Source organism: Lycorma delicatula, chromosome 6 (genome assembly GCF_047948215.1).
Source record: "Lycorma delicatula isolate Av1 chromosome 6, ASM4794821v1, whole genome shotgun sequence".
Taxonomy (NCBI): Eukaryota; Metazoa; Arthropoda; class Insecta; order Hemiptera; family Fulgoridae; genus Lycorma; species Lycorma delicatula.
Genome location: NC_134460.1, coordinates 122178419 through 122193860, shown reverse-complemented (window position 1 = coordinate 122193860; position 15442 = coordinate 122178419). Strand labels below are relative to the sequence as shown.

The following is a 15442-nucleotide window of genomic DNA, read 5'->3' as shown; positions in this document are numbered from 1 at the left end:
AGTAACAGCCTCATTTAATTATTTGTTTTTTTTTTCAGAAAATTTCTTTTTAATTTAAAAAAAGTATATAATGCAGCATATTTTACAATTAATTATCCACCTCCTCATTCCTACTAAATCATTTTCTTTCTTGTTTATACATTGCTCCAGTCATTTCCAACACCTTTTCTGCTACTTATACCTTATATGTCCATATCGATTTAATATTCTTGCACATTCAATTCTATAATGTGAATGTTCTTGAATTTCATTTTCTCTGTAATCGCATCATTTAAAAACTTGTCACTACTAATTAGATTATAAATATGTCAAACATCTATTTCCATTACCTTCTGCCTACAGTAATGATTTCTACAATTCCTTTAAATACATGTTTTCATTTTGTTATAGATGTATTTTGGTTAAGTGCAATCGTAGTTAACAAATAGCATTCTTAACTTTTTTATAGCCAGTATTTTAGTTCTTCTTTACTGCCTCTTGCATTAAAAACTATGTAATTTTGGCATTGATAATAGTATAATTTTGCTGCTTCTGGTACAATCTTGATTTTGATCTCATAGGTCAAGGTCATTGAGGTAAAGGGCATGGACCTTGGCCCTGGATGTTGTCATAAATCTAAAAAATCTAGGCCATCCCAATCACGACGAGTCACGTGTCGGTCGTGACAGATGCATCTCTTCTAAAAGTAGTAATACAAATAGCATGCATAGATAACAATATTAAAAAGCACTATTAGAGATTAAGTTTAGTTAGATTTATGACTAATAAGCCATTCTTTTATATATCGATATTCAGTTTTTCTTGTGATTGCACTAACATAAATATTAAATTATGCATATTTGAATGTATTTGGAGTAAATAAGACACGTATGATCATGTGGATATGAGTATATTTATGTTAATATAAAACTACACATAGTTATATAAAATAAATAGGTAAGTAATTTAAGATGAATTAAAATAAAAACTTTTTTAATAATAAATTAATTTGTTCTGTATTTTATATAAGAGAGTAAAATAAAATGCTATAACTTCTAAACAGACATTGTAAATTAACCTTTAGTAAGTAAAAAAGCTTCATATTATTAAATACAGTGTTCTTATATCTTTATGTAAATGGAATGTATGGTCACAGATGAACAGACAGGCAACCTACTTTTATTCGCTTAGGAATCATCGGAGTGGAAAAAATTAAAATAAGCAAGGATGTTAGTACATCAACACCATTTTACTTTCTCATTATCCTTTGAACAGAAGTGACTGATTGCGGTGACAGTGTTCTTCTGGTATCTTAGATGGTTCAGTATCAGCCAGGTACAGCAGAAGATAACCTTGCTGGAATTCAGGGTTTTATGTGGGTTTAACCATCACCTCATCGTTTGCTATGAACCTAAGGGCCATTACCTTCTAAACCTGAACGTCATCTTTGATTTCGATTAACTTCTGAGTTTTTTTACTGACACCACATGCTGTAACAATGGACTTACTAATAAGGAAAGGTGAAACCTTTGCACATTTGCAAAGCTTTCATTAAAGCTTCTTCCTTAAATGAGACTACAAGAAACCTTATAATTTTTTGGCTTTGTTAATTTTATATCTAGATCCATCATCACCAGGCACATCTTCAACTGACAATGTTGGTAGAAATCTTTTTAAGATTTCAGGTTTGTTGGTTTTTTCAAGTGAACCAATAACCACTGAGGAGGGAGAATTTTTTGGAAGGGACAGTTCCCATGAGTACTGGTGATATAATGGACCACTGCAGCAGACCACACGCATACTGGAGCTACAGCTAAATACAACTGGGTTCACGCAGGTGCCCAGAGGACATCGTTCAAGACTCACTATGTAGAGCCATCCATCCATTGGCACAATAGTTTTCACCTTGGGTTACAGTTGTACTTTGTAAGGTGTCAACAACATTGCTGAGTGTAAATGAAAGAAGAAATGTTGAATATTATTGTATAGTTGTGTAACGAAATATGTTATAATTTGTAAAGTGTTCTTGGTGTAGTGTATGTGCTCAGTGTGTAGTGGGAAGAAGTGTTGCAGAAGCTGGGCCCATGAAGACACCAACCCCCAAAGTCTTAAAGAATAAGACTCCCTTATTAGGGATTTAATTTATAATATGTAAAAAGTTCCTGATTTGATTTAAGACTGTGACCTATTTCACTGTACCATGGAAAAAGAACTTTACCCTTAGATGAACTAAAAAATAATATTTAAGTTGAGAAAAATCTGAGCCTCTATTGTAAGGCTGCATGGAAACACAGATTCTCGCTGATTCAAGAAATTAATTAATAAGATATTAATTAATCTTTTGTAATTTTATTAAGATTATTGCAACAATTTTTAAACTCTCATGTTTTCCTGGTTGACAAGATTTGTCACTGGCACAAATTACTTTGTTATTGAGTAAATTTACAATTTTAGAACATGCTAGTAATGATATTTATTATAATTATTGTTGTTTTTTTCTTTTGTTATTTATATATTATATATAATATATATATATATATATATATATATATATATATACACACAGAAAATTCATTTGTAATAAATGTAAAAATCTGAAATGGTGTATAATATGTTACTCAAATCTAAATTTTTATGATGAAATAAAAGTCATAGTTAAACAGTTGTAAATGTTTGTATGTTTTTTATCTAAATAAGGGAATTTTTCTTCTTCTTTTTTTACTTTACTGGTTTACTCAAAAGTTTAAAATTTGTTTCTCATAAAATCAGATATCCATTGCCTCAAAAGTTATTTCATTTGTATTTATAATCACGTCAATAGTTCGATAATGACTCTTACATTATTTCCAAGTATTATTAGAATTTGCATTTATTTATTTTTTATGATTAATTTAAAAACTAAAAGATTTTATACTATAATTTATATTTTTATTGATAATTGTTTTGTATTCATTAAAAACCATTCAGTTCATTTTTACCATAAATTATGATTTGATTTTTTTATTATAAATTTTAAGTGTGACCATTTTTCTTTATTTTATAATTTAAGACTGTTCATGTTTATTTGTGTTTAAACAGTCTTACCTGGAACAAGTGTCATTGACAGGCTCAAAATTGGTTACACACAAATAACAAATTCATATATGCTAACCAGTGAACAAGACCAATGTGCAGTGCATGTTACCAATCACTCACTACCGTTAAGCATTTACTTGAAAGGAGTACAATGTAAAAAAACCTCAGAAAGAAGTATGGATTAAGAAACAATATTGCTGCTAATTTAGAAAATGGCAAAGAAAAAATAGTTGCTTACTTTCATGCCAGTGGATTACTTTCCCATTTGTAGTAAGCCTTTGATGAAAGTCAGTTTGTTGTTTGAATGAAGATCCCCCCTATGAGAAGCCAATTACACCTGAACAAAATATATTCCAGACAATATAAATTATGAAAACCCTTTGGTTTTCATAATTTATATTGTCTGGAATTTTTGAGTATTTCACTTTAATGTGTTTAATGTTACATTTACTTGTGTTTTATGTAAATTCAAGACCGTTTATATAACCGTTGACCGTTATAAGACCGTTGCTTTATTTAAATGTTTCAGTTTTATATTTATTTAAATGAAAGGCCTTGTACACCCTTAAATCGTCTTTTCCCTTTATCATTTATCGTCGTCCCTTTATAGTCTTTTTTTACGATCCTATTACTGATTTTATTCTATTTTTAAACAATGTGATAAGAGCTAATCTAATCGTAGAAGTCGATGCCATATAACTTAGTATAAATTAGTATTATAAAGAATGGAATTAAGTATCTGAATAACTTTAAATCTATATAAGTCTACTGTAATGCTTCCTTAATTTGCAAGACTTCCACATTAAAATTAACATTATTACCATTAGAATATTGTAATATAATTGAGCAGTGATGTGATAACACAGATAAACATCTACCCCCAGATAAATGGCATGTTGTTTTGCTCGAAGTAAAAGATTTCAAATCAAAAGAAATTTCAAGAATTGTAGTAAAAACAAAGAAAACTATAAACTTAATACACACAAATTCATGAATGTTGTTAAAAAACACTACCCTCATCAACGTGATTAATCCAAGAGATATCCCAATGCAAAATTTACCTACACTTGAAAATAATAGATTAATGTCAAAATATTATGGTAATAACTGGATACAAAATGAAAACTTTAATAAACTTAATTTCTATAAAACACTTATTGCATCAAGTGATTCAATACATATTAACTACCAACAAGAAGAAAACCATGTCAAAAAAATAAAATTATTGAAAATGAATTAAGAACTTATATTTTAGAATGATTTTTTTTTTGTTTAAAGTTGTTTATTTATTTCTTATCTGTGTTTTCAGTTAATGAATAAATGAAAGTATTTTTGTATTAAATTAATTTATAGAAAACTGTTGTTGGTTTTTTTTTAACAAACAGTTTTTTCTATTATATCAAAAACATCATGGTCAGTTAGGTACGACACTGAGATAAAATTTGAAGTTAAATTTTACTTGAAACAAAACTACAATTCTAAATTTTATTTTGTACTTAACTTCCTGACTCCACTTTTGAGAATCAAAAAAGTTAAAATTAAAATTACATTACAATGTGAATGTCCCTGAAATATGTTATTCCCATTTTTTTAATTGTTTTTTAAGTGACATAATATTTGGTTATGAGGTTTTTATTTTGAAGTTTTTTGCTACTTTCCAAAAATTAGGAAGGGTGGATGGAGATATCAACTTTTGATCCTCAGTAATTGATATATATACATTTACAATATTTTAAAATACACAATCATGCAACATAATACACATATATTTTTCTAGGTACTTACGTATTAGCCCGTCGACCATAACCATAATGATCATTATGGTCATTATAAGCAATAATGCTTATTATTGCTTAAAACAAATTATCATAAATTATCATTGCTTAAAACAAATTATAGATATAAATTAACCATACTTAACCTACGCTCACTTCACTCGCTAACTTCAACTAATTAACAGTAATGTTTTGATTATTTAAATAATAAATAATTGCAATAATTACTGAATTTATTATTAAAATACTCAAAATATTACTGTGTTAAGGTTAGCGAGCGAAGCGAGCATAGGTTAAGTTTGGTTAAATTATATTTATAAAACAAATAAGTATAAATGGTTATAAAAATGGTAATATAATAGTTATATAGAGTGATATTAACAATAACCCAAAAGTTTGCAATTTCTTAGTTGACAGGCTAATATGTAAGTACCTTTTCCTATATTTATCATACTTGTTATAATTTACATTTAAAAATTAAATAATTTCAAATGTACTCTTCTTTAATTAACATTGAATATTAGATATTATAAAAAAACATTAAGTAATAAATACAAAACTTTTAATTTCATTACTCCAATACTATTCATATCAAAGATGGCTTATTGATGTAAAATACTTTTCAAAAATGTTCTACCAGACATCTTTGAGGAGAAACTGTATTTTAATTACTTGTATTAATTTTGATGATATTTAACAAAATGTATAATGCATTTAACACCAATTTTATATAAAATTAGTTAATATTTACAAAACTAATATTCTTAAATTTGATTTGACTCTGAATACAAATCTCAAAACAAATATTTATATTTTGATTGATGTATATAAACACTGCCCAATTTGGCTGAGGTGCATATTTTTCTCAACTTCATGTACTAGTCATCTATGGTGACATTATTTATCTGGCATAATGCCAGAACTATAATAGTTCCAACTGAGCAGAAAGAAACAATAATTTATGAGGTAATTGGTTTATTTCATACTAAATTTAAAAAAAAGAAAAAAATTATAAATATACATAAATCATTTATTTAGCAATGTTATTCTATACAGTTTGTAATATTATTTTCTAATTTTAATTGCAGTAAATAAAACTAGACTTCCAATAAATAAAAGCATAATTAAAGCCGGAATTATTAAAGCATAACGTACAGGAGGAAATAATAATGAGATTGGTTCATAAAATGGTGAAACTATAACCCATAATGTATAATATGTGAATACAAAAATACATACAGAAAGACATAAAATGCCAATAGTATGATCATTCATGATAATGTTAAACAATATTTATTCATATTTATTCAAATACATATTCTCTTTCAAATTTTGCAAAATCTTCTTCAGTAAATACAGTAGATTGTTCTTCCTCTTTTTCAACTATTTTTACTTCTCTATTCTTTGATGCTCTCTTAAAAAACTGAAAAACAAAAGGAAGTAATCATAAAAAACCAAGATTCATACGATAAGATTATTTTAATTACAAGCTGATTTATGAATCAATTTTTTGAGTAATAATCTCATACTAGCTGGTCAGGCTTGCTTCACTTGCCAGACCATCTAGCCAGGGGGCTCTGTCCCCTAAACTCTCTACACAATCGTATCGTCATTTCTAAGACAATATTAAGTATTTTACAGAAATATTTTAAGAAAAGAAATATTAGTGTGTAGAGAATATTTTTTTCAACATTTTATTGTTTTTATATTTAAAATAGGCTTAAGGAGTGGGTAGATATAGAATTTAAGAGTTTTTAATAGAAGTATAATTTTAATGCTATCCATATTGATAACACGAAGTTGGCTTAGGAACACAGTCTTGTTCGTTCAGACATATGGGTGTTCAAATGAAGTTGTGTTAGTTGCCAGTCCAGCTGCTGCTATTAGCACAGAGCGGACTACATGTTTGGTGCAGACTGAACCAGGTGACTGCGCACACTATACTCTCTCCTGCTAAACAAAAAATAATTTTTTTATTGCAAAATATTAACTAAATCCCTTTCTTCTAGCTTCCAGTGCGACAGAGTCGTGGGTGTAGCCATGTGCAAGGACTCTCATGCTAAATAAAGAATCTTTATTGCTGAATATTAATTAATAATGCCTTTCTTTTATTAATAAAATAAAATTAATAAATAATAATAATAGGTAATTAAAAATACAAATATAAATAAAAATAATCTATGTTTAGAAATTAAATTAATCAATCTGTAAATTAAATGACAACGGACTGCTTTAGTAGGAGAAAGTGGTGGATGGAGCCATGTGCAACTGCTTTTTCTCACGCTGAATAAAGAATCCTTTTTTTTTTAGCACTGGGGAACAAAAAAGACTTTTTCTTTATCTCAGGATGAAAAGTATGTGATTCTGATAATATTTTTTCTCCTGAATTCAAATATGATATTAGTTTTCCCCCATCAAGCAAGGTTTCCAAGAGACAGGCATTTATAATTTCAAACATTTTAATACTTTCTGTATTCTTAACTACACAATATTCAAATATTTGACTCGCCTAGAAAGTAAGCAATGACAATTTTCTGCTACATTCGCCTGTGGAGCATCCCTCTTGATGGTCCAAAAATAATCGCCCAGCATACCAGGATTCCATTTGCCTTGATACCTCTTTTCCATAGTTGAAATCTCCTGATTAAAGTGTTTCTCGTGCTCATCGCTCACTGCGCAAAGATTTTCTGGGAAGAAATCTAGGTGCATATGCAGGAAGTGTACTTTTAAGGACACATTACAACCCAAATTTTTGTAAAATGTTATAAGATTGTTGACAATATCACGGTAATTTTCCGCCTTTCGATTACCCAAAAAATTCTGAGTAACATTTTTGAATGCTTGCCAAGCTGCATTTTCCAGTGAATTCAATATTTCCTCAAACTTTTCATCATGCATTAGTGTTCATATTTGGGTTAATTTATCTGTTATATTAAATATTTTTATAAACTAATAATATTAATAGGAACTAAAAAGAAACTAAAACTTTCCTTACATAAGTTACAACTAAAAATCAAGCCCAAAGATTGTCCATGAACCAAACATTCCAAAATAAGTGAGCATTGTTTTAGTACACTACAAAGTGAGTTATTTATTAACGATTAGTAACAATTACTACTATCAATAATTTAAGATTACATAGGCAATGCTATGTTTGAATTATTTTTAAAATATATATAAATATATGTATATGTTTTTGTAATATATTTTACAGATTATATTTTTAAAATTACTTGATCAAAGTATATGATTTTTAAAAAATAATTTAGTAAAACATTTAGTAAAAAATTAAGTCTTTTATACTATTTTTCTCTATAACTCAATGAACAATTAATTAAAACTTTTGCTTAGAAAAAGAAGGAAAAAATTAAGCTGCAAAAAAATTCTATTTCATTCAATAACTATAGAAAAATGTTTTGGAGAGTAACTTATAATTTTACTGAAGATAATATGTAATTTTTATATTATTCTTAAAATTAAAGAAATATATATATATATAAACAATTATTTTAAAATAAAATTCACCCCGCATAAAAAGAAAAAATCCCAACCTAAAAACAAAAGAGCTTATGATCCACATAAATTAATAAACAATGCCATCTTTGAAGAAACAACAAAAAAAATCAAATTAACTAATAATTTAAAAGAACTGACATCCCAACTGAAAGAAATAGCTGAAGAACTAGCCCCTATAAACCCAAGAAAAAAACACCAATGGTGGAATGAAGAATGTGACAAAGCAGTCAAAGACCGACACCGGGCTTGGATCAACCACCAAACCCAGAAAACTGAAGAATCTAACCATGAATTCACCAAACAAAGGAAAATAACTCAGAAAATTATAAGAGGAACCAAACGACAAGCCCAAAAAAACTTGATTCAGCAAATAGAAGAAAGTTCCAAGAAAACTAATTTCCGAGACTATTATAAAATTTTTGGTCAGGCTCTTCAAAGATATGAACCACCCACCCTTATGCTGAGAGGAAAAAAAGGAAATATGGCCCACACCAATAAAGAAAATGCTGAAATTTTGGCAGAAACCTTCAATAGACTCCTCAACTGTGACGACCCCCCCAGTGCTTTTTGAGATTGACACTGAAACTCCAGTTAAAACTTCACCAGTAAATATCAACCCGCCAACAATTCAAGAAGTTCTCGCAGCCTTAAATGAAATAAAAAACTACAAAGCAAGCGGAGAAGACCAGCTTTTCTCAGAACTCTGGAAACACTCATCAGTTTATTCAGTCAAAACTTCCCTACATCTATGCCTCGTGAAAATATGGAACGAAGAAAAACTTCCAGAACACTGGACCACAGCCCTCATCCATCCATTACATAAAAAAGGGGATAAAACTAATCCTGAAAACTACAGAGGCATATCTCTCCTGGATTGCACATACAAAATCCTGTCGAGAATCATATACAACCGATGCAAAGACCAACTTGAACTGGAACTTGGGGAATACCAAGGGGGATTTAGGCCATGGAGAGGTTGCCCGGAGCAAATAATATCCCTAAAACTTATGATGGACTTATATAAAAGACGGAAAAAACAACTAATAATCACCTTCGTCGACTTTAAAAGGGCCTATGATTGTATACACCGACCATCCATGCTGAATATTCTGAGAAACCTGGGCCTTCACCCTAAACTCGTAAACATGATAAAATTAACTTTAACCAATACCCAGTCCAGAGTGAAATTCAGAGGTGAACTCTCTCAACCCTTCTACATAAAAACTGGATTGAGGCAAGGAGACGGCCTCTCACCACTCCTTTTTAACTGCGCCCTTGAATTTGTCATGAGAAAATGATATGAAATAAATCCCAAAAATATAAAAATGGGTACTAAGAAAAACTCCATCACACTAAATTGCCTAGGATTTGCAGATGACCTCGCTCTTTTAGCAAATAATATTCAAGAAGCCAAAACACAAATCATGAGCCTTCAAAACCTAGCACAAAAGATAGGGCTTCATATCTCTTTTGAAAAAACTGAACTAATGGCCATAGATCCTCTGGTAATAGAGCACATTATGGTAAACAATCAGAAAATTAAAATAGTAAAACAATTTAAATATCTAGGGGAAATAATAACTTATAATTTAAATGAAAAAGTGACATGGCAAAACAGGACAAATAAAATGATTAAATCCCAAAAATTAACTTGGTCAACATATTACAAAAAATGCCTTTCTGCTAAAACAAAACTTAAACATTATAAAACTGTAGTACAGCCAGAAGTCACCTACGGAAGCGAGACCCTTTTCAAAATCACTCAGAAAAACCGAATTGAAAAAATTCTGAAAATAGAGAGGAGAATTGTCAGAACGTGTATCAATAAAAAACACCAAAAAGAAGGCCAATGGTGGATTGTGCCAAATGAGGTGGTGTATCGAGAAATAGAGCCTGTTACTGATACTATGCGGAAAAAAAGAATCTCTTTCTTCGGTCATCTCATAAGGACACCGCAAACAAGACTGTCAAGAAATATCATTGAAAAGCTCTGGTTCCAAAAGCTAGAAGTAGGATGGATCAAAGAAATTAGAGAAGATATGAAAGAATTGGGAATTTCCCTGACTGACCTACAGAATAAAACTGGAAAAATTACAAAGCTAAAAGATAAAAGCATTAGATTTAAACAAAAGACAGACAAACGACAAAATACAACGAAGAGGGTGTTTACAGATGAAGAAAAGAAAGCAAGATCTGAACGGATGAAGAAATACTGGGCAGCTCGAAAGAGTAAAATAGCACGCTTTTCTCAGAAAAGATCCAACTAAAATCGACTTAAGTGGTCCCATGTTGGCCGTAAAAGCATAATAATAATAATAATAATAATAAACAATTATTTAACACGTCAACATAAAAAAACTTTCTCTGAAGTAATGATTTGTTTTCTTTGAATGAAAATCATTCTACAACCTGTTCCTTACAGTAAAGAGGTGAAGGTGTCACTTGTAAAACTGAATATTATCAGCATTTCAGTGCACTTGATATGCTAATATGTCTAACGGAAGTATTTGACTAAGTGAATTAGATGATGAAAACCACTTAATTCCTTATTTGCCTTAGATAAGGCTGCAGTGGCGGCTTGTGGCTAAACTTAGTAGGGATGCTGCTCCAGAAAAATTTTCTGGGCCTTTTCAAGGTCATGGTTAAAGTTTTCTATAAAATAAAAGAACCGAAAGAATAATGAATCAAACAGAATAGCTGGAAGCAGGATAATAATCTTATTCTACATTTTATCACATTCAAGAATAAGGTAAACGATTTTTAAAAGCACACTGTGCTTAAAAACTGCGTATTTAGTTTAATCGAACCGAATAAATAACAAAATGTCAATACAAATAATATTTTTTTTAGTATTATTAGATAATAACTTAATAAAATTACTTAAAATTTGCTTAAAACACTGTAGTCCAATGGTGCTTAATTTAAATTTCTATGTACACAGAAACAAATGCGTAATTAGTTTTTACTAATTACCTTCTCTTTTGCCCTTCCAGCATGTTTTTGGACAGATTTGGAAATCAAAGAGCCCTTGCTTTCCACCATCTTCTTATCACTACTGAAAAAACAACTAAACCACTTATATATTCCTTCTACCGACTAAACTATAAAAGGGAACAAACAAGAACATTCCATACACACGCTGAGGAAAAAATTACCTTCCACCAGCATGCCAGGGTCGACACTACGAAAGCTACAGTGCTTTCTCCCTCGCATGCAGCTTCCAATGTGCATAGGCACACAACAGCCAAACACCACACTGCTGGAACTGTGAGGTGCACAGTTCCATACAAAGATTTTTGTATCTTTTTCATAAACTGGGGGATGGCTACTGATATTAAGCTTAAGGATTATATATTGTACAAGTATACAGAAAAAAGGACTCATATTAAATGTTATTGATAATATCAAGTGGAAATAGGGGTTGCTGCAGTTCCACACTGCCTATACACGAGCCGCCACGGTAAGGCTGTCATTGCACACTTATTTTTGTTAAAAACGATTGTACATTTTCAGAAAACTTTGTCTTGTATCACTTTTATACAACTATTTGATTGTAGCATTTAACAAACATACAGAAAGATATCCAAATTAGCTTCTTTTTTCAAATTTTAATTATGATGATGTGGATAATATATGATCATCTTAGAAGTGGAATGAAATTATTAAAAAATTATCCTTGTTGCAGATTAAACATGGGAGCAGCTGATTGAGTAAGTAGTATACTTATCATTCCACCAACATTTTAATTACACAAAAAATATGAGAATAAGATAGTTTTCCTTACCTCAGTAACTTTTTTATTTTCAATCAAATTTTCATTCAAAGTCTTTAATTTTTGTAAATTTAATTCAGTTTTATCCTTATCTTTCTCTCTTTTATATTCCTTTTGAATTTTCTTTAAAGTTTTAACAAAGTTTGACTCTTGTGTATTTCTTTTACAAACTTTACTATCAGAGTTTGATTTTTTTACAGATAACTTTTCAGATTTTGATGAATCTTTATAACTTCTTTTGTTACGATTACCTACAAAGAAAAATGCAAGAAATTAATTTTAAGTTTCAATGACATTACAACATAAAATTTTAAGCATAATTATTTTAAATATGATTTAAAACATTAGAGCAATAAAAAATTTAAAATAAGCACTTATTTAATCTAACAACTGAAGAAGAAGACAATATGGTAGAATCTTCTTGGCATTTGTAAATACCTTAAAATTTAACTCTTAGTAATAAAGGAGAAAATTAACAAAGGGTTGGAGAAAAGTTTTTTTCATATTTTAATACAAAAATATGGGTTTTATAAAGATTTTTTTTGTACTTCAAATGAAATTTATTGTACCAAGCATGTGTCATTTTGAATGAACTTTACCATTTTTGAGGTAAAATTCCATTGTGTGAATCATAATTCCATTTTCATATTATTATGATAATAAATCATAATATGATTTATTATCATAATTTTTTTTTTCATTATCATAATTCCATTACTTCTGTTTTCTGGACAAAAACTGTGACACGACTTTCACAAGCCAACTTTATACTGCTAAAGAGAGTTCTGTACAGCCCAAAATAAATATTAGCCTGAAGATGCAAGATCATCAGGTCTATACAGTGAATTTTCTTAATCACTTGGCATTATCTTTAAAGTTGTTGACAGTACTGGTTACCATCCAAGTAGCAGTTCATGGTAAACAATTCCTTTCCAATCCCATTAATGTCGCAAACACACATACCAATTCTTAATGTCAACCTCGCTTTGACCACAATTTTTTCTGCGTGTTACTGTTGTAATCAATTTTTCATAGTTTGCAATGCCCCTTTCAAAAATGGTTTGATTTCATTTTGTTTTAGCAATAATTTACAGATGGAAATTTGATATATTAAATTTTTTCATTGTTAAATTATGAAATACCCAAACTTCAAGCCATTTATAACCTGCTTTCTTCAAATGGTTTAAAATTATTTTGAGGCAGATGTTTAATCCATTACTGATATAACACAACTGCTTATGTGCTGCTCTTACTCAATTTTTTCCATGATTTCACTAAATCTTTCAGTCATTGGCTGACTTGAACAAGATGCATATTAACACTAAAATTTCCAAATTTAAAACACTTGTAACACTTTTGTGCAACACACTGTGTCCATACATTTTTTTTCAGCAGCCTGATTCAATTTTCCCCTTTTCTGCAATAAAATTTCAAAATATATCGAATTTATTTAATTTTTTACCCATTTTCACGATGCAATAACTTTTAAATAATTAGGTTAATATAATCAAAATCTTTCTACAAATATTTAGTGATACAACTTTCAAAACCATGCAAATGTTGCCAGATTTGATATTACAAAAGTAATTAAAGTCTAATACTATCTACTAGAAGAACAGCAAGAACCTTTTTCCCAAACTCCAGTATTAACCTATTCTTAGATAGATCTTTACTTAATTTTAAAATTAAAGGAATATAATTAAAAATATTCGGAAATTTCCGGTAAATAAATAGTTATATAGATGAAAAGAAACAAAATCGGGTATTGTTGATTCATTCAAAATCACTAAATACGAAAGTAAAAAAACAACTTAAAAAGGCAGGATTTGTGCTATACACAGATTGTAACTGCAAAGAAACCTAACAAATAAATAAAACTAATATAATTGACAAAGCATGCTCGTATACTAACCTCTAATTTCAGTAGATTCTAATAACTGTAGACTTTTTTTCACCAACGAAATTGACATTATAACACCTCAAAGTGAATACTACCTATACTTTTGTAAAGCAAACAAAACCATATCTATATAGTAATACAACTTCCACTTAACCTCAAAAATCGCTTATCTCTGGTACTAATTTTCACGCAACGTTAGTACGTAACGTCACAACAGTGCCTTATAAATACCAAATCTTTTCTCAGCAATACTGTTCATTCGTAGTATTAAATAATACATTAACAACAATAAATATAATTGTTACTTTTTTAATACAACGAATAATATTATCAATAATAATGTTCATTCATAATAATATAGCAGTACTGTAACATCCTACATATATTCATATCTCTCTAGTTAAGGTCAAAAAGTTGTGAATTTATCAGAATTAAAATTAAACGGGTAATTGTGAATCTGAACGTCCTCAACCTTATCTTTTTCAACTTGAGTATGTTGAAAAATACGTTATATAATTAATAAAAATACAAGTTTCAAAAGACGGAAGGGTGAAATTACTTTAGTATTCTTCCTCATAACTTGTAGTAGCAGTAGCGTTATCAGCTGTTTTGGGCCTCCACCATATAGTCAGGATACAAATGAAGCAAGACTGGACCGTAAATGATGAACTCGGGGCTTGTAGTTTAGTTCCAGTATTTTCGTTTGAAAAAGAACTCCCCGTGCAATTGGTGCTTACAATTTCCGTACCGTGGAACGTACTTCTCGCCACTTAATCTCGATTGTGTATGAGCTTCCGTGTCCGGATGTTTGAAATTATATTTGTGGTTCATCGGTAGTCCTCGAGTTGCAAATGCAAACAATTATATGTCTTTCCAGGAATCGCTATCAATTATTGTACTGGGACTATCATACTTTTGTATGATAGGCAATAAGGTGGAGGGTACAGGTGTTACACAAAGAAATTTAAAAAAACCTTACCTAACCCCTTTTTTCGTTAACCTAACCTTTCCGACTACTATATGTTTTTGTTTTGTACTAGTTCGATTGTCCATCATATTGCAATAAAAGAAATATTTAAGTTGAGCACGTTCAGGCTCACAATTGCCATAAAACGATAACTCCCATAATAAATTATCATAATGTAATCAATGTATACTTGCGCGACCATAATCGTGATTGTAGGGATGTTTACTTTACTCGTCAGATAACTAAAAAGTTTTATCCACAACACAAGCAGAAATTTACGGGCAGTTGTAAAAAATTTATATAGACATCAGTGTTCAAAATACAAAATCTGAACATTTCTACTGCATCAGTTTAAAACGTTGATTTATCCCTACTCTTACACTTACCTCTGCAAATGCACTTCATTTTATTTAGTTCTACCACTCATTTACTGGCGCTAGTTTATGCTTCAAATTTTC

The 15442-nt window shown here is 29.7% G+C and overlaps 1 protein-coding gene across 1 annotated transcript; it reads right to left on the bottom strand.

Annotated features, from left to right (window-relative positions):
* Positions 1–5989: 5989 nt before the first annotated feature.
* Positions 5990–14223, bottom strand: LOC142326823 (uncharacterized). Its single transcript, XM_075369545.1, has 3 exons — positions 14030–14223; positions 12130–12368; positions 5990–6252 (listed from the first exon to the last, which is right to left on the bottom strand). Exons 1-3 carry the CDS (start codon positions 14085–14087, stop codon positions 6133–6135), a joined length of 417 nt encoding a protein of 138 aa, XP_075225660.1. The 5' UTR covers positions 14088–14223; the 3' UTR covers positions 5990–6132.
* Between the last annotated feature and the right edge of the window lie 1219 nt (positions 14224–15442).